Here is a 20,506-nt window from a genome sequence, read left to right as displayed (position 1 = left end):
CGCAAAATAATTATAGGGTGGCTAATGCCAAAGAAAGGGTGGCTGAAGCCACCCTTAAATAGGTCTAACGACGCTTATGCTGTCATCAAATATTACACCAAGATTTAACACCTTGAAAAGAGTAAAGTGAGAACTTCACCGTTCAGCAATAATTTTAGCAATACACTACTTTGAAGAAAAGTGTTGAATATCGAAACCTTTTCAACTTTAGGGCATAGACCATAATGCTCCCATATGCGTTGCATGCTACTTGCTATAGTTCCCCACTCTATAGGAAATATAAAAAATTATTCTTTGTATAAGAGTTGATTTAGCTTAAATATTTTACAGCTGCTGCAAAAACTAGTAATATCCTAGTTCATTTTATTTAATTTTTTATTTTTATTTTGAAAGCAAAACTTTTATTTTGAATGGATGCTCCAACCGGAAGGATTTTTACGTCAGTTCCTGTGTTTTTTTTCTAGAATCCCTGCCTTGATCGTTTGATTTAAAAGTAGTTTAAAAAGATTATTTTTTTCCTTGTTGCTTTCACCGTGAACCCTGTAGGCCTGTAGTGATTGCAAATATGGTATGTGTTGTTTTAGCAGAGATTTAAAACAAGGGAATTACTAATTTTAGGCGACATAACTAGTAATTTTGTTATTGCTAGGCTAGCAAGCTACAAGGATTAACAGTTGTCACTGAATTAAAGCTTTAATTTGTACTTCTGCGGTGTTGCAAGACTTAGTTTGTTAAAACTGACCTAATATTTGATTCGAATTATTCCCTCGTGCATCTTTTGGATTATCATCTGAAGTATAGTTGCTATATACTACATGTTTCCAGTCTGCCGTTGGCGTTTTGTCATTATTTGAAGTCTTCACTCTTTATGATTCTTTAAGATGAAAGTGAAGAAACCTTTTAAATATTGTTTGGGTCCTAGAAATTGTGAGAAATAAAATTTATTTCGAATATTAAGCGGGTGGGATATTGCTTTATTTGTTTGTTAAATTTAAAACTGTACTTTTCAGTCGCACACAATTTTGCTTGTCCAACCGACCAAGAGACCAGAGGGCCGCACGTATGCAGACTACGAGTCAGTTAATGAATGCATGGAAGGTATGTGTGTTTTTGCCTGTCTTTTTAGATTAAGGCTAAATCTATGTAAGGTAATAAGATTATATGTGCTCACTATTCAAGCTTCAAAAGAATGAAGGTATGAAAAAAGGCTAAACATTAAAACAAAAATAGTAACTTGATCAGACTATTTATTATAACTTGATGAACGGAGCATACTTTTATAAACAAATCTAAACAAACCACTTATTTCTGACAATTCTGTGCATTTTTTTAGGAATGGGGGGAATTTTTGAGCAGTAGTTAATGCTTTGAGACCAAATTATAATTATAAATCATGCTTAAATAATTTTTGCATGGTATCAACCTACCATAACCAATGAAGAGTTTTGATGGAGAATATAGCAAATTTTCAGGGACATTTTTGGAAATATTTGCATGAAATTTGGTAAATCTAGGTAGCATATTTCTAATCTTTTTATATTTAGAAGGGAACGATCAGAAACTTGCGTTCTGAAATTAAACAAGTCTTTTACTTGTACTAGTTGTTCAATAGACAAAAAAAATGGCAGCATCTCCCCAGATGGATTCTAGTTGAAAAGTTGAACTGACATGAAACTTTAATCAGTCCATATTTTTTTTCCATCTTCTGCTTTAAAGACATATTAAAGATCCTTGACTTAACCATAACAATTTAAATCGGTGTCATTGAATGCATATTTTCCCTCCTCCTTATCCCGATGGCAGATAACTTAAAAGTATTACAAAGTTAAGGAATATTTGAACATTCTTCATGAGTATAAAATATTTTAACATTTTTTCCAAAGTTCCCTTTTGCTTCTGAATGGCAGCTGTTTTGCTAAAAACAACAACAAAAAAAAAAAAAAACAGACCCCTATAACTAGCGCTTATATTTAAGTCATATTTTATTAGCTCATGTAATGGAGACAATTTTTTTTTTGAACGCTTGTATTGTTAGTACACGTCTGTTCAAAATGAGATCTTGGATCCCGATGACAATGCCTTTATTAATAATGGTTAAAGATGGTTTTAGAGAATACTGAAAAATTACTATTAATATATTATTGACTAAATATTTTTTTCCCTTTGTGTAAAATTTTGACAAGTGTGGCTAATCTCATTTAATGAGAATATTTTTTTGCATGGTCAGCGATTTATCAGCTTATGCTATGTTGGCTTTTTTTGTTTTGTTAAATTTAAAAGCAAAACATTTAAGCAGCTTACAACCTTATAAGAACTGGGGGTTTTCTGTAAAACCTAAATCCCCCTTATTAATTACACCTTGAAGTAATTGGAGGCATTGATTTAGCCCCATTTGAGAGGCTATTCTTAGCACATTTTTTAATCAGACTTTCCTGGTGTCAACTTTGAGTAACTTAACATTTTGTTTATCAATTTGTTGTTTAAATCAATTCGCTGAAGATTTGTTTTAAGTCGTGTGTGTTGTTGAATCTCTATATAAATAGTATAAAAATATCCTCTTTAAGGCCATAATGAAGTTTGATTTCTGTTACGTTGGTACCTAGCATTATTAAAATGTTTTTTCTAGTTCTAGGGAATACATCCATTGTATTTCATCCTTTTTGTATTTTAACACATTTTCAATGTCATTGTTTTTTTTTGTTTGTTTTTTTACAAAAAATTTTTAGATTCTACCAGGCTTTCATGTTATGGTTGTATGTTTTATCTCTTGGGGTTATGGTGTAATTTCTCTCTTTTAATTATCCTGGTTTTATTGTTACTTCTATCTTATCGTGATTCCTTTCTACATCATTTTGTGACGTTATCTCTGAAACGCCCTAAATAAAAGAAATCTGTTGTTTTCCAGGTGTTTGCAAAATGTATGAAGAGCATCTGAAGAGGATGAATCCAAACTGTCCGTCCATTACTTATGACATAAGTCAGCTGTTTGACTTCATTGATGACCTGGCAGATCTGAGCTGTCTTGTGTAAGGGTAGCTTAATATTGAAACAGACTGAATATCCTAAGAGATATTGACTGTTCTTTCAAATTTTTATTTTTATTTTGTATGCAGGTACAGAGCTGACACACAGACATACCAACCTTACAACAAAGACTGGATTAAAGAAAAGATATATGTCCTGTTGCGGCGTCAAGCTCAGCAAGCAGCAAAGTAAATGCATGTTTGCCATAGTGACCCTCTACGTGCGCCTGAAAGGATTTAAAACTGTGTGCAAGGGAAGAGTTTCTTATTAAATTGTTTATACATTAGAAAATGTGGCAGGATGAAAATAACTGTGGCTTCTTTTTTTTTTTGGCCTGAAATATACATTTTCTTATTAAATGCATTTCCGATGTGTTTGTTACACATTGAGAATTGGGGTAATGGCTGCACAGATCTTTGTAGTTTTTTCTTTTAAGAAATGTTTTACCATGGTTGAGTTGTTTTCTGGATTTCCTGTTTGTTTAACCGCAGCTGATTTTGTTTGAATTATTGTGAAGTGAAACTTTCAGAAGATAATTCTTTGTCATTTCAATTTTTCCTTTCTTTTCCATAAAACATGTCATTATGTTTGGAAATTGTTTTTGTGACTTATATGTCAAACCTTTTGGACTCTTGTTGGGTTTTTTTTTTGTGTTTAAAAAAAAAAAAACCCCAAAAACTTTTGTTTACTTACTGCTGTCCGTTAATGAATACAAAATGGTTACTGTTCCACAAATCTTTTGGCAAATTTTGTCATTTTGAGTTAAAATAAGTCTAAGTTAATACTGTTGTCTGTTGTTTGGAAAATGTTAGTTTTTGCATTTAGATTAAAAGATTGCGAATTTCTTTTTTTTGTAAGTCATTGCAAATAAAATTGTGGTTCGAAACAAATTTGTGTTTTTTGATGGCCCTACTTTTTTTTCTTTTTTTTTTTTCTTGCTACTGTCTCTTTAAATGTGGCGGGCTGCCCTGTGTTTGCAGTGTCGGAAACCCCGTGTTGCTTGTGAAGGGACCCAAGATGGCTGAAAACTCAAGGGGGGCACTTAGCAATTAGCTGTGCAAGACGTCTGAAATGAATGGCAAATAACAGTATAATGTAAATCGCTATCTTGGATTAATTATTCTGCTCAACTTTTTTAGTCTGCAATTTTTTTGGGGGATGTCTGAATTTTAGAAATGAAAAAGCGGTCTCTCCGCGGCCCCGAGCCAGAACATGGCGGAATACTTGGGGAAGAGACACCAGCTAATGCTAGTTAGCTGGCGTAATATTTAAAGAAGAGGGGAGACGCTATTCTTGAATTTAAGAAGTCCTTATTGTCCGCGAGTATAACATAATGTTATCGGTGCTCTTCAGCGATGGAATTGCTTCAGACATTTGCTTTATAGCGTAGATGTAAAAGCGTTAGCAGCGAACGTTTTAGATAGCTCGTTAGCTAACATTACCTGTGAGCGTACAAACTGTACAGAAAGAAAAGCGATGTGTTTTATGTGGAAAGATTTATTTTGAACACGGCGGCCTCCGCTTTTGGCGTAGACTTTGCTGTTACGTTCCGTAATTTTTTGTCCTGTCCGTAACAGAAGAAAGCGTGAGTGTCCTTCGCTCAGTTAATTATACTGTCGTTACCTTTGCCACAATGGTTTCTGTGCTGTTTCTGCCTGGTGCTCTGCCTGTATCCCTGTTGAAATAAGTTTTGAAGCAGTTAGGCAAAACTAGAAATAGGAAAGAAACAACTTGATTAAACTAAATGCTGGATCCATTGGGTTCACCCTATGATTGTTTAGAGTTACTCTCTTCTAAGATATTCTAAGCAAAGATCGACCCCTTTTTATAAGATTTTAATAGTTCAGAGGTGGAGAGGCGACATAGGTAAAACTGAAGTTGTGTTACTAGGTGAAGCCACCCCCTGCAAGATCCAGAGAAGTTCGGGAAAGGGAAAAGCGGTCACAATCACCTGCCAGGATGACGGACACTCGTAGGAGAGTCAAAGTGTATACCCTCAATGAGGACAGGCAGTGGGATGACCGTGGGACCGGGCACGTCTCCTCCTGTTATGTGGAGCGTTTAAAAGGCACTTCTCTCCTAGTTCGAGCAGAAAGTGATGGTAAGTGGAGGATAAACCCCCCAGTTTGTTGTTGATTCTGGACAAACACTTGTAGCTACACAGTAAATACTGTACTTCTCTTTAGATTTCTTAACTTTTGTTTCTTTTTTTCATAGTTTGATATATAAATGTACTTTGTGCATGTTTGTTATTGCTATATACTGTATATGTTACTTTACAGTTTGTTTTTAGTTGCAACATTTTGAAAGGAGCCTTTTTATTTTATTTGATTTTTTGTTCTGTTGCACATTTTCACCACTTATGGTTTATCTTTGTTTTATCTGGCAGGCTCGCTACTATTGGAGTCCAAAATCAACCCTAATACAGCCTACCAGAAACAGCAGGTCAGTGCATGGTGCAGCACTCATTTGGAAAAAAAGAACGTTACTCTCTATGTAGTCTTGTTTTGTTAACTGTGTGTTTTTATTTTGATAAGGACACATTGATAGTCTGGTCAGAGGCTGAGAATTATGACCTGGCACTCAGCTTTCAGGAGAAAGCTGGCTGTGATGAAATCTGGGAGAAAATATGTCAGGTAAATATATATATTTTTCTATATCCTTAATTTTAGTAGATTTTTCACTAATCATTCAGATAAAAATTTTATTTGATCTGTTTTCATTGATATTTTGTCATCAACATGCATTGTACTTGTTAATACAAAATTTAGCCAGTTGACCAGTCTCTCACAGCAGATACAATTGACACAAATAAAATTGCCTAAATTACTAAAGATAACAATGTATAAGGCACAAACTAAAAAATTGGCACACATTTATTGTTACAGCAGTTTTTATCAGCATTTTTGGCTACATTCACACTGTAGCCTGAAGTGACCCAAATCTGATTTTTTTTTGCCCATATGCAACCTGTATTTGATCTTTTCATGGCAGTCTGAACGACACGGATCTAATTTTTTTCCAATCCGACCAGGGGTCACTTGGCTATGTGGTCCTGGATCCGATACGAATCTGATCTTTTCAAATGCGACCTGTGTCTGAACGGCCAGGTTGCATTCATCCGACCTGAACGCTATTAATACCCGACAAAGGTCACTATTCTGCTTCCTGCTACACAGAAGCGGCAAGAAAACAACAACCATGACGGATGATAATGTGAAGAGCAATATTTTTTTAACATCTTTAAAAGATTGAGGTTTTAAGGTTTGGAAAGACTGCTAGATGCGCTCTAGCACTACATCCATGTTTACTTCCATAAACAGAGCACGCTGGCTTGTGACGTCATTGCGCCTCTACTGCACATGCGGGACATTTAAGCTGTATGACTGCAGTTCACACAGGTCAAGTCACTTCATACAAGTTGCATATATTTGGAAATGTGAACGGCAACGTAACAAAAAAATGAATTTCACGAAAAAATCGGAATGCAGTGTGAACGTAGCCTTTGACTCCACGCAATTTTTTTTATTGTCTTGTAGCTTTAATTTTTCTGAAAGAATAGATTAATAATAAATGGCACTTAATTTAATGCCCCTTTGTTTAGATTAATAGAAATATAAAAGGTCACAATCTCTTTTACTTCATATTCTGTTGAGTATTTTTCTTTTTATTAGTTTATAATCCCTAGACAAAATGCAACTTAAATGAATCTGGACATAAAAACCTGTTTATTACCTCTCTAGAAATTAGAGTAATATGCTATTGATTTAGGTATTTTATCTGTTTATTTGTCTCCTTTTAGGTACAAGGAAAGGACCCTTCAGTGGATATTACGCAGGAGGTTGTGGATGAGTCTGAGGAGGAGCGCTTTGATGACATGTCTTCCCCAGGTTTGGAGTTACCGCCATGTGAATTAAACCGCCTGGAGGACCTCGCTGAGCTGGTGGCTTCTTCGCTTCCATCACCACTGCGGCGTGAGAAACTGGCATTGGCAGTGGAGAATGAAGGCTATATTCGCAAACTTCTAGAACTGTTTCGTGTGTGTGAGGACTTGGAAAACAGAGAAGGACTACACCATCTATATGAAATAATTAAAGGCATCTTCTTGCTGAACCGCACTGCGCTCTTTGAGGTGATGTTCTCTGACGAGTGCATCATGGACATCATCGGCTGTCTGGAATTCGATCCAGCACTACCACAACCACGACGGCATCGAGAGTTTCTGACTAAGACGGCGCGCTTTAAGGAGGTTATTCCCATCTCTGATCCTGAGCTGCGTCAGAAAATACACCAGACATATCGTGTGCAGTATATTCAGGATATGGTGCTGCCCACACCCTCTGTATTTGAGGAAAACATGCTGTCCACTCTGCACTCCTTCATCTTCTTCAATAAGGTGGAGATAGTGGGCATGCTACAGGTGAGAAACAACTGCTCTCATGCATAAATAAATCTTGTAAGATTTGCTCAAAATTAGCTTCAAATTGTCCAACTTTGCTCACTTTGAGGTTGTATAAGTGTTTATAGTCATATGACCTTTGTGTTTTTGTTCCATGTCAACTCAATAGTGTTTATGTATTGCCGTCTCCATAGCGATGCAGAAGTGTTGTGTAAATCAGTATGGCTGCTCTAAAAGCACTCGGAGACAAAAACTCTCACAAAGTTGACTCGGATTCACACCTAAAGATAAATCATGAAGTCCGGTGTTTTACACATCTAATTAGCTTGAAGAAACTCCTTAGTGTCTCCGTTTCTGGCAATAACTGTAAGCGGATCAACTTGAATCAAATGCAACTTTTCACAAAGGGAAATGTGAACATTTGTTTTAATAACCAACTCTAGTTTCCTTCATACTTTGTGTTTTACTCATTTTCGTGATACCAAACTATCTTAATTAATTACCTGTTGTGTGTTGGATAATCGCCACACAATTGTATTTTGGAATTATTGTAATTGTCTGATCATAATATCAGTTGACTTTTGACGCTTTATAACCTCTGCACTTTCAATGTCAGGATGATGAAAAGTTCCTGACTGACCTCTTTGCACAGCTAACAGATGAGGCTACTGATGATGACAAAAGACAAGAACTGGTATGCAACGAATTCATTTGTGAATTTTCTGCTGGCTTTTAATAAGAATCAGACAGATTTGCTATTATTTTCAATGGTTCAAGCAGCTATGTTTTTATGTTTCTTCCAGGTCAACTTTTTAAAGGAGTTCTGCGCATTTTCACAAACATTGCAACCTCAAAACAGAGACGCCTTTTTCAAGACTTTATCAAACATGGGCATTTTACCTGCACTAGAGGTTATACTGGTAAGTATTTTGACATGTTTTGACAAAATAACATGCCAAATAATTGTATATACTAAGACAAAACCTTTAAAATGTTCTTTCTTATGTTATTTTTAATTGGACCCTAAATGCAGCTTCTTGACAGAACATATTTGGAAGCAAATTTGCCTTAATATTCCAAAGCGGTGTTTGCTTTACATTGATCAGAATAAATCAGGGTTTAAACAACCTGAATATATAGACCTGTTTTCTTATACTATCCTCAACTATTAACTCACCCCTGAACCCTGTGGAAGATTTTTACAATTTATAGATTTGACGTATCAGTATTGCTGCCTTACATTGAAGTTTCGGTTGTGAATGATCATATTTTTTTTTTTTTTTTTTATAGCTCCACCCACTATTGTTACTATTGAATCAAAGTATGTTAACATTTAAATCCCCCTGTCACATTTTGACAGGAATATTATGTTTGTGTTTTTATCAGATAAAGATTCTGGCTTTACAATGATCTGATTACAAGTTTTATAACCAACTAACAACATTAACATACATTTAAACCCTAACGTATACATCACTGTGTGGTTGACTGGGGGCATTCACTCTTTAAAAGGGTTTTTTTTTTTTTTTTAGCAAAAGAGTTTTTTTCTTTTTAGATACTCCCATATTTTAATGGCTATTTCTCCATATGTGACAGAAAGTGCTGCAAAAATGGAGCCAAATTCAGCTAGTGAGAAGAATGGAGTTTTTTTTTTTTGGCATTTCTGATTGTACGATTGGATTTTTGTGTAGCTTTTATTAATCCTGTGTTTTAAAAAGCATCATCGGTGATAGTTGAGAGTTGGTGTTGTTGCTTGTTTTCCTGTGAGTTGAAAGTGTTCAGGTTTACATCTGCTTTCTTTTATTTGAACTTTGCTTGCATTATGTTGTGGAGGAGGGCAGTACAGCAAGCTCGTTTATGTTTTCAGAATGAGAAGTTTGTCTCATTTTCTCCATAAACAAATTCCATCTGCCAAGATTATAGATGCTGTTTTAAACAACTGGCAGTTGTTTGTTTTTTGATTTTTCTCTGTTTGGTGGAATAAAGACTACACTGGTCTTTCTTTTTAAACATGGCTGTTACAACAATTAGGTTTTGTTGATCTCTGTGGCTTATCCCTATGCATTCACTATGCACTTCTGTCGAATTAGCTTTTTTTTGGGAAAACATTGGGGTGTTTTTTTTGTCAGTTTTTTTCAATGTTAATAAAGAGAACAGGAGGGAAGTGAGTCTTTAGCTCTAAGGTCCAAAAAATTGCCTATTTGAGTTAATGTTTTGTTTATGATTAGCATACGTACATCTTGTAGGTCTAAACCAGCACCCACAGAATGAATGGCATACTTATTTGGGTCAATATAATATCCACTAAATCTGCCAATAATTATTGTAGATAAGCTTTTTAGTTAAAGCTGAAATATAACTAACTTGATTACTCTCAGAGGTCTTTAAGCCAACACCTAAAGAAGTTAGCTGAGACCATAACATTTTACGTTAAGCAACCCTAAAATGTAGAGATGCAATGATCCAGTTTTTTTCCGATTCAATTAGGGCTGAAACAATTAATCGGATTATTTGTGATAAATCTATTATTGAAATAATCGACTAATTTACTAATAGATGAATCGTAGACTCTAAAACACGCTTTTAGAAGACAGAAAATATATCAACATTGTGCATTCAAGATAAAAAAAAAAAAAAAAAAACATTTCAGTCCGTCAATATGCTCTATCCAGAACTCATCTAGGGGAAATGTTTGAGTTTCACTTGGTTTAATTTTGTAAAAAGTCTTCTTTAAGGAATCTTTGGTTATCCCATTAATCATAAATATAATCGGCAGATTAATCAATTTGCAAAATAATCTTTAGTTTCAGTCCTAGATTCAGTGAGCAACTTGGCTTATACCGATCGGGTGCTACTTTTGAATGAAGATCCATTAACCTTGCCATTTAAGTGAAGGCCTGAGGCTTGACATAAACATGTTTTAATATGTAAAAAATAAACATTTATATATTGATATGATGTTATAAATGCATAAAGGCTGGGAAATTGAGTGCAATTGTAATATAATCTCAGTTTAAGATTGCATAATCTTCAAATCGCAGAAGTCCTACATAGTTTTAACAAGAGTGAGTAAGTCACAACATTTTTCCCTTTAGTAACAATAATAAATTAAAAGTGTGTTTTCATATATATATATAGTTGGATCACCATCTTTCAACTGATATTAGATCCAGCTTATTATAAAACAAATTGAAGCCAATACTTGATTCAGCTATCACATTAGTGGATCTGTACTAAAATGTTTATTTATTTTTTTTTGTGGTTATCAAAGGAGGTTGTTTGTTGAGAACATTCTTTTTCTGTTAACTTACCAACTTATTTGCCAAACAGGGAATGGATGATGTTCATGTGCGTGGGGCAGCCACAGATATCTTCTCTTATCTAGTGGAGTACAACCCCTCCATGGTACGAGAGTTTGTCATGCAGGAGTCTCAGCAAAACGATGACGTAAGTCTGTATGAATTAACATCCCAAAACAAAATGAAGTGATAGTACTTTCCCCCAGGTGGTTATGAACAGTTTTTGTCCTCCAGGATATTCTTCTCATCAACCTGATCATAGAACACATGATCTGTGATACTGACCCAGAGCTTGGTGGAGCGGTGCAGCTTATGGGTTTGCTACGGACTTTACTGGATCCAGAGAACATGCTCGCCACTGCAAATGTGAGTTTGTACACTGCTTTTAGATTTAACAGTTTAGAGGTGAACAAATATGGCATTGATAATTACCTGGCCGGGGTGGGGGGTGTAGACCTGTTCTTCTCACACCTGTTATTGTTACTGAATATGCTACAAAGGACAATGTTTATTATCCCCAAAACTGCGGTTTTTCTTCAATTGCTACCATTTGAAAATGTGACTGAATACATTTATCATGTTGACAAGTCACATGTGCTATAAAGTGAGCATTTAATTTGGTCAAACTTCTTTTTTATTCATTGCAACAAATACATAATGTGTGATTAAAATTTTTATTTTAAATCACCCATCTTAACATCAATGTTGGTAACAGTAATTTGATATTTTATGTTACTCAGTTCTGGGGGGGTAAATAGTGCCTAGCACTGCTGGTGCTATGCTGACTAAGCACTGCTGCCTTGCAGGCGGAAAGTTCTGCGTTCGATTCCCGGCCCGGGGTCTTTCTGCCTGGAGTTTGCATGTTCTCTCTGTGCAGGCGTGGGGTCTCTCCAGATACTTCTGACTCCTCCCACAGTCCAAAAACATGAGTGTTAGGTTAATTGGCTTCTCTAGATTCTCCTTAGGTGTGAGTGTGTGCGTGAATGGTTGTTTGTCCTGTTTGTCTCTGTGTTGCCCGGCGATTGACTGGCGACCTGTCCAGGGTGTAGCCCGTCTCTTGCCCATTGACAGCGCCCCTCGTGACCCCAGCTGGGATAACCATGACAGAAAGTGGATGGATGGAAGGAATAATGGATGAATTCGGTTCTGTTTTTAGATTGTAATTTTTTTAGAAACACAAATTTTCTCTTCATATGTTCCTGTGGCATTCAGAGATAATTCAAGTTTCACCAACTTAATCAGTAGGGCCACAATAATGCCCATAGTGTAAACATCTTTACATAGCAGACACATGTTTGTCTTCAAGTATTCTGACATGATTGTTTTCTTTTAAATAATACTCCAAGCTGCGCATGCATGCTCAATTATTAGGGTATTACTTATGTGCTGGCTACCGCTAACGTAAAGTATGTTGCAGGTTATATGTGCTTTTCTTCAGCCTTCTTCTCAGTCTGCAGTTATGACATTAATATGCAAATCATAATAAACCCTGGAGTACATCTGCAAGCAGATGTTTTTCTCACTACCAGAACTGAATGTATCTGACCAATCTTTATTGAGATGTTGTAAATGGTTTGACATAGATAAGACAGAACAATAACACCTTCACCTTTACTTGGGCTCCACCTTTTAAATCAATGCATCTCTATTACAACTCCCCTTTTTTTTATCCCCAGAAAACAGAAAAGACGGAGTTCTTGAGCTTTTTCTACAAGCATTGTATGCATGTCCTCTCTGCTCCATTATTAGCCAACACAACAGAAGAAAAGCCTAGCAAAGGTACTGGATATTTTAAGACATTACAGTTGTGTGTTATTTTAAATATCCTATTTTGTGTTTAGTGGCCTATGTTTCCTGTATTTTTCAGATGATTTTCAAACTGCCCAGTTGCTCGCCCTGATTTTGGAGCTGCTAACATTTTGCGTTGAGCATCACACGTATCACATCAAGAACTACATCATCAACAAGGATATTCTGAAGAGGGTCCTGGTTCTTACAGCATCTCAGCACGCCTTTGTGGCACTATGTAAGTCCCCCATATTCTCAGCTATAAGGTTTTAGTCAATGCATGATAACCTGAACACCAGAATATTTGTACAGAATTATTGATACACATATGTATAATGCAAGTGTAAGAAGAGATGATAAAGCTGTGATTAAACTTCGGCCCTATTAGAGAAGAGATGATGAATAACCACAAAGATATTTTTTTTCCCAAACGGATCTGGTGTTTTAAGAGATTATAAGTGGTCATGTTTGAAACTGGTTCTCAGTGTGTGAAAAAATCATAGAACTATGATTTCACATTTCATTGTGTATGTATTGTATGCACCCATATCTTCTAATGGTGGCATAGCTCAGCCTGTTTTTATGAATCGCCTTCTTAGGCCCAGTGTTTTTTTCAGTTGGTTGTGTACGATTCTGTGGCGGTGTCGACTCACAGCGCCACTAATTCTAACCAATTTATAAAGATTTATCAGCTGCTTGATGAAACCATATTACTAGTTTTAAAATGAACCTGTAGAGTTTGAACTTTTAGGATAAAAGTTGTATGTTTAGCGTGAGGAATGTTGGGAAGTTATTTTATGCCCATTAAAGGGCGGATTATACTTCTGCAACTGCACACGTCAAATGTCGCTTGCGTTTGGTCATGAACCAGTTTTCCAACGTTGGTCTGGAATTTCTAGGGACATACAGCAGTTTGTTTATTTTCCAAAGCAACATGTCTGAGGCATCGTACAAGTGGTTGTACTTCCGAACCTCCTCGATCAACCTTATCCCTTAACAATTATCCATTGTTGTTATTACTCCTCGGTTTTTAAAAGTGGCGCGCCCCGGCACTGAATCGAGAAGGACGAGCACACAGACAGCTGGAAAGGCAAATCAAGGACCAATCACAGCTGCTTTTTATCTGCGTATTTCCGCAGCCACTTTTGCAACCATCCGACGTGTAGTCAGGATTTTTTTGTAGTGCGCCACGATGGTTGCAGAGCCTCTGCCCTGGGGGCATGGTCGCGCACAGGGACAGATTTGACGGTTGCAAAGTCTATGTGTCAGAGGTATAAATTGGCCTTAAGCCTTAAGCTTATTTTCCTGCATCAAGTGGAGAAACAAAGAAAGTGCTCCACTTGATGGTAGAGAGTGACCAGTGTATAGTTTTTAAAATTCTCACTACAGCAATGCTATTTGTCACGCTATTGGACTTATTTGTTAACAATACTACATAAATGTCAGATAGTGAAGCTTCATCCCAATTATAATGTTACATAAATTCAACTTATTTTAGAAAACCATCTCTGTTCCTGACTGAGCAACTAGAAGAGAGATTAGAAATGTCTGCTGACAGGATTTTCCGATGTATTAATTTAGAAGGGGGTGTTTTTAAAATTGTCCAGAAATTATTACACAAGACTCTTTGTGTAAGATATCAGATCACCAGACCATTATAAATTCTAATTCTATTTTAAGTCATCCTGCTTTTCAAATCTCATTATGTGAAACCAAAAATCAGTAAACCAGTGTCGTTTGTTCAGGTGTTGTTAAAAGTATTAGATCACTGGAGTTACAAAGGAAAAACAAGTACACATCGGGAATTATGATTTTCAGCTTGTTTCTCTAAATTGTCTTAAAGTCAAAGCCCAAAGGACAAATTCAGCCTGTCACAGCAATTTATCTGGTCCTTTAGAGCCAAATTAAGAAAATCATGTGATAAAGTACAAACGTGTTCTTTTAAAGTGTACAAAGTGGATGAAAATGCAAAAATAAGTAAGAGTACAGTTATAATGCCAGAGCAATGTGCTTTTTTTTTAAATCAAATGCAATCAAAAGTTCAAAACGGCCTTTCTAAAGCTCAATTGTTTCGGATATTGAAATTTGTTTGACACCCCTACACTGAAAAAATAAAAAAATAAATAGTCATAAGTCGTTTTTTCTTGAATTGAGGAGGTAAGTGAGACACTTTGCCAATGGAACAAGACAATTTACATTCAAAATAAGAAAAACAATGTTGCTCAAACAGTCTTATTTAAAGTGCATATTATCTTATTTTAACATATACAATTAATTGACAAACCATCTTATTTACCTTCTCAAATTAAGGGCAAATGCACTTAATTTAAATGTGTTTTTGCAGTGTAGTCTAAGACTTAAGGAAGTTGAAACGTGGCAAGACTAAAGATTTCTCCTGGAACTCAGGGTAGTTTTTACATAATACGAAAGGATTTCTAGCTTCTCCGGGTTTGGGATGCTGATTTATTTTTATTTTCTTATCAAGCTGTACACTACCAGTCAAAGAATTAGACATATATTTGACATTCAACACCTTTTGTTCTATTATTACTTTCTAGATTGTATATGCATATCAAATAATAACGGCTTCTGTTCACCCTGTGGCTGTCATGAAGCAGTCTCCTGCAAAGGCTTCCCTACAATCATTAGTCTGGTAGTGTTTTTATGGACGTGAAATGGTTGTGTTTTGTCCTTTCTGTACGTTATGCTAAACCATTTTAAGACTAGTTTCAGCTCAAATGTGCAAGTTTGGAGCTCTATATAGATGTATGTGTGCTCATTGACAGGTGCCCTGCGCTTCATGAGGAGGATTGTTGGCTTAAAGGATGAATTCTACAATCGGTACATCATGAGAAACTTCCTTTTTGAGCCTGTCGTTAAAGCCTTCCGCAACAATGGCTCCCGCTACAATCTTCTGAATTCGGCCATTATTGAGATGTTTGAATATGTTCGTGTGGTGAGTGTTCTTCTCAGTTTTTTTTTTTACTTTCTACATGATTAGTTCTGCTTAAAGGGATTTAAAATGACTCAAAAAATCTCACTTTGCATAGTTTTTTTCATATTTTCTTTTATTTTCAACTTAACTTGATATTGTTTATTTTACATGAGTTTGATTTGCCATAAACGCTATACTTTTCTTTATTATTAAAAATTTCTCTTCTGCAGTCTATCTGCCTTAACTCAAAATAATCCCTTTAAATTCAACTCAATCTTGAAGTGTTACAGAGATGATTTAATAGCTTATCACAAGGGAAGTTTTGTGATATTGCATAATATCCAAATGATGCCTTTGTCACATCATCATAGTTAAAGTATATCCACAAAATATAAGCACTGTAATTTGTTCTTTTTAAGTTTTTTGATAAGAATAAGTGTAGTCTGTCGGATTTTGGGTTACTTCCTTTGCTTACTACCTTTTTTGAATCTTCTTATTTGGTTTCCATGCTTCAATCTAATGTATTTTTCCCTCCATGCAGTGTTTAGTCTGTGATTAATAATGCCTCTATTTTGCCTCCCATTCCTCTTAGGAGGACATCAAGTCTCTGACGGCTCATATAGTGGAGAACTACTGGAAGTCTCTGGAGGATGTGGACTATGTTCAGACATTCAAAGGCCTAAAACTGCGATATGAACAGCAGAGAGAAAGGCAAGACAACCCCAAACTGGATAGGTAAGAAAATCAAGCCGTGGTTTTCCAATAATCTTGTACTGTAACCAATATAAGGACAATCTGTTTTTGGTGTGTCTGGAAGAAGAGAGGTTGTAAAACATCTTTGATCTCTGTCGTATTTTTACATTTAAATTTGACATCATTATCCGTCAAAGTAAATGTTTTTATAGAATTTTCATGGTTATCTTTGCGGCTGAAATTGCAGCTAAAAAGTCTAGATGAATGATGCACGGTAAGAAACGGATCTTAGTTCATGTGATCACTCATTTCTTAACAGTATGCGCTCCATCCTACGGAACCACCGCTACCGCCGCGATGCACGGACGTTAGAGGACGAAGAGGAGATGTGGTTCAACACGGATGAGGATGACCTTGAGGATGGAGAGGCGGTTGTTCCACCCTCAGACAAGATGAAGAGCGAGGAAGACCTCATGGAACCAATTAGCAAATTCATGGAGAGAAAGAAATGTGAGTATCTGAAAACCCCTTTGCCATAACTTCAAAATATATGTGCAATATAGAATTCACAGGACCAGATATGATCCATGAGTTTTACTTGCTGGTATGCAGGATGATCATAGTTATCCACAATAACACTGCGTCTGACTCCCCTACACTTAGATGGAAAGATGGATGCAGACAATATAATCAATGAAAATATTGATCATAGCAGTTGTTGTGGCGAGAGGACAGTCAGGTAGCAAAATCAATTCTATTTTTGCCAGAAATCAAAGTCAGACTTCAGCAAGCTTCTAGAAATTGCTTCAAATTAATGTTGCGTTCAAACCAAAATATCTTTAGCATCAAAAACACCTAAACTTAGAAGCTTGTACATTATTAAATCAGATAACTAGATGCTCCGGGCTTTGATCTGCTCATGACTTGGCTTAGTTACCTTTGCTAAGTTGGTAAAGAGTAGTTTTAATATGTTGTTAAGCAAGAAAGTACAACAGCAAGTTCATCAAGGACTTGTTTTTGTCTGACTTCTACATTTATCGCTGGTTTTATTGTGAGATCTATGAATGCCTGCAGTGTTTATTTGGGTTACACGGCCTCTTAAGGAGACTGTAATGTAAGCAGAAACCTTTTCTTTAAGGGTAACTACTTTTCATGTTGTCGTCTTAACCCACAGTGAAAGACACGGAGGATAAAGAAGTATTAGGAAAGTCAGGCTTGTCAGGGAGGCAGAATCCAAGCTTCAAGCTGTCGTTCTCTGGATCTACTAAAACCAGCCTGGCGAGTCCTCCTTCATCAGCATCCCTGAACCCAGGCTCTCCTGGATCTCCAGGGTCTCCTGGCTCCGGGGCCCGGAGCTCACCCCCCACAACAGCTGTAACCACAAAGGTATTTATTTGAATTTTGAATAAGCACACTTTTGGAAAAACTAATTAGCTGAATATCTATACTTTTTCAACTCCCTATAAGAGTAAGAAGAACACAGATAAAAGAAAACTACTTGATTATGAAACTTTGCACAAAAAACAGTTTTCAAACACCAGACCGGGCTTTCTATTGGATGAAAGATTAATCTAAAGTGGTGTCATCTGATTTCCTTACAGATTTATTTTGACACTGAAGATTAGAATACTCTCAAAAAACCAGGAGGCATCATAAAAGTGCCTTTTATGACAAAACTGTTCACTGGAGCAGATTTTTTTTTTTAGATAAAGTATTTTGCAATAATTAAAAAAAAATTTTCTTAATAGAATAGTGTCGGCCTTCTAAGAAATACATTTAATAAGGAAGATTTACTTACAGTTTCTACAGGTTTTGGAAAAAAAAATAAAACGTTATAAAAAATGATTTTGCTTGTGTGCTGCAGGGAGGTTTAGTGGGACTGGTAGACTATCCTGATGACGATGAAGAGGAGGAAGAAGAGGACGACGGAGAAAGTAAAGAGGATACTCTCCCACCTTCAAAGAAGTCCAAACTGAGCTCGTAAAGAAGCAGCGTTGCAGCTATTTTTCTGCTCAGACTGTCTTGAAACAGACTCTTGACAGGAATGATCAAACTTGTAGACAAATTGAATGAATGAGAGCCGCCCCTCACCCCGAGTGGGTGGCCCAACGAGGAGCAGACTGGTGATGGGATATAAAGCCTCCTCAGACTCACCCAGTTCATAGAAGTGCCAATCAGGAGACCAGGAGTGGACAACCCGTCTGAGAAGCGAAGCAGACGTGAACGTTTTGGTGGATAATAGATTTCTTACGAGAGAGCCTAGTTGTTGTTTGGTGATTTCTCAACTGGAGGAAAAGACCACATACCAATACAAATGTACACACAGAGCATGTATGCTCAGACCATAACCCACTGCCCCCTTCCCCCGCCCACCCCCCCACTCAGGGAAGGACATCACAGCGACCCAGTCGGGCCAGCCAATTCAGACCCACAACCACCTATTGCACCCCCATTCCCTCCCTAGAGTTCACCTCCTCACTGTTCCTTTCCTGCTTCCTTTTTTCTGCTCTCGTTTCCTTCTCTGTCGGTTGCTTTTAATTCCCTTTTAAGTTAGTTTATAGGACCAGATGGGAGGCAGTATGATGCGAACAGCTGCCTTTGTTGTCATCATTGTTGTTGCTCCTCGGTGGACGTTCTTTCTCTGAAGAGAAAAAAAAAAAAGGCCAGCAGTTTTTTTTTCATTAATTTTTTTTCCTTTTGTTCTCTATTTGTCTCTTTCACCTGTTTTTGTAAATGACAACAAAAAAGACCTGCCTTTAAATGTTCAGGACGTTTTCAGTCACACTTGAACAGGTTTTTAACGACCTCAGTAGGTGAGCTAGTTTTACCCTTTTTTGCCCTTTGAAACTGCAGATTTTTTGGAGAATTTGTAATCCCATCTTGATTAAAGATTGAGTGGAATTCTAGATGTGATGATTTTTGTCATATCTCATTTTTTCCCCCCTTTTTATGAGTGTACACTTAGTTGTTCGGAAAATTTGGGACCATTAAAAATGATCTTTCCTGTAAGATGTCCCCTATCTTCTTCCTGAACTCAGTGCTTCATGTATCTAATATTTGATATTTTACTGTCCCTAAAGAACAATGCCAAGGCATGACAAAACAGTTCAGTGCAAGCAGAAATGAAAACTGGTTCTAACCCAATAGGATTTCATTAGTTTTTAAAAGTTTTTATTCAATTTAAACCAAATGCAACATCGTTGGATTGATTTATGTATCCTTGCAACTCAGATCTTTATCATCCACCAGGTGGCGGTGTAGTTGCATAAAACAGCTCATGATTTGGTCATTTCCACTCTGATTGGTTCACATGGACCTAAATCAGTAAAACTGAATTTGTTTATAGAGCAGATACAGCTGCTTTAATGTCACTATTATGAATACTAAGAAAATGTCAGTTTTCTGCAGACTTAGGAGGTAGAGGTTCATTCATGCTTTTGGTTCAATACAACAAAAGCTTTAAACAGTTAAACTTTAAGAGAAGCCAGAAAAGTGAAAGTCTTTAAGTGTTTTGTTAACTTATAGTTTTCTAAGTATTCATGGGAAAGATATTAAACAGTTATGAAATCACATTATGCAACACTTCCCCACTTGTTGCTTCACACTGTCAGTCAGCTGTCAGAAAGAATCCTGCCACACTTACAAAACATTTTGATTTGCTGTTTTCTGTATTTTCAATTAAGTGTGGAAAATGAGTATGAAAAAGGTTAGAAAGCTCTAAAATGTCTGTTAAGCAGCTTTTTGCATGATGTCTACCTTAGCTAAGAGCCTGATCAAATAGCACAAGTGCTTATTATGTTTGTCCCTGTATATAAAAAAAAACAATAAGCTATATTCATTCAATAAGCACTTAAATAACATCTATTTTTTGGGTTTTTCTGCTTAATTTTAATATCAAAATAAATATAAAAATTTTTTTTGACTCATATCTTATAATTATTAAGCGGACAACTCTTAAGCAACAAGTGCTATTAAACCTTTTTGTTTTTAATCCTTTAGTATGAAACTGGTGTTTGTGCTTAAGAATTGTTATGAGACCTTTATTGATCTTATCAGAGGAAGAACACTTTTCTTGAAAGAAAAAGAAAAAAATCTTTTAAAATAAAATTATTGTATGAAGGGGGGTGGCACTGGATGCACCAAAACTATTAAACAAATTTATATGCAAAGGCCAGACATGAATATTTTGTTACCCCGGCCAAATTTGGTACACCTTTTAGTTTTATTAAGCTAAGAACTTTAAGTTGTCTTATTTCTGGGAGAGAATGTTGTCACATCTATTCCAAAATTTCCAAATCCTTTGGGAGACAGTTGATTTTTATTTTCTTAAGGATAAAAAAAATGTTCAGCAACAAGAACAATATTCGG

At 36.2% G+C, this 20,506-nt stretch overlaps 2 protein-coding genes across 4 annotated transcripts; both read left to right on the top strand.

Annotated features, from left to right (window-relative positions):
* Positions 1-430: 430 nt before the first annotated feature.
* LOC107081441 (enhancer of rudimentary homolog) lies at positions 431-3,376 on the top strand. Its single transcript, XM_015369619.1, has 4 exons — positions 431-568; positions 1,011-1,098; positions 2,906-3,026; positions 3,114-3,376. Exons 1-4 carry the CDS (start codon positions 566-568, stop codon positions 3,214-3,216), a joined length of 315 nt encoding a protein of 104 aa, XP_015225105.1. The 5' UTR covers positions 431-565; the 3' UTR covers positions 3,217-3,376.
* Positions 3,377-4,008: 632 nt separating this feature from the next.
* On the top strand, positions 4,009-19,950 carry ppp4r3a (protein phosphatase 4 regulatory subunit 3A). 3 transcript variants are annotated; one of them, XM_015369796.1, is made up of 16 exons: positions 4,009-4,119; positions 4,915-5,125; positions 5,414-5,469; positions 5,562-5,660; positions 6,827-7,444; positions 8,040-8,117; positions 8,227-8,343; positions 10,754-10,870; positions 10,957-11,088; positions 12,399-12,501; positions 12,590-12,748; positions 15,297-15,466; positions 16,038-16,180; positions 16,458-16,648; positions 17,313-17,524; positions 18,003-19,950. In XM_015369796.1, the coding sequence occupies exons 2-16, from the start codon at positions 4,984-4,986 to the stop codon at positions 18,120-18,122; spliced, it is 2,457 nt and encodes an 818-aa protein (XP_015225282.1). In that variant the 5' UTR covers positions 4,009-4,119; positions 4,915-4,983; the 3' UTR covers positions 18,123-19,950. The 3 variants fall into 3 exon arrangements, with proteins under 3 accessions (XP_015225282.1, XP_015225281.1, XP_015225280.1); XM_015369795.1 differs by having other exon boundaries at positions 4,027-4,609; XM_015369794.1 differs by having other exon boundaries at positions 4,027-5,125.
* The last annotated feature ends 556 nt before the right edge of the window (positions 19,951-20,506 follow it).

Source organism: Cyprinodon variegatus, unplaced genomic scaffold (genome assembly GCF_000732505.1).
Source record: "Cyprinodon variegatus isolate N-32 unplaced genomic scaffold, C_variegatus-1.0 Scaffold38, whole genome shotgun sequence".
Classification (NCBI taxonomy): Eukaryota; Metazoa; Chordata; class Actinopteri; order Cyprinodontiformes; family Cyprinodontidae; genus Cyprinodon; species Cyprinodon variegatus.
The sequence above is the reverse complement of the archived record's forward strand: the minus strand, read 5'-3'. Positions and strand labels throughout refer to the sequence as shown.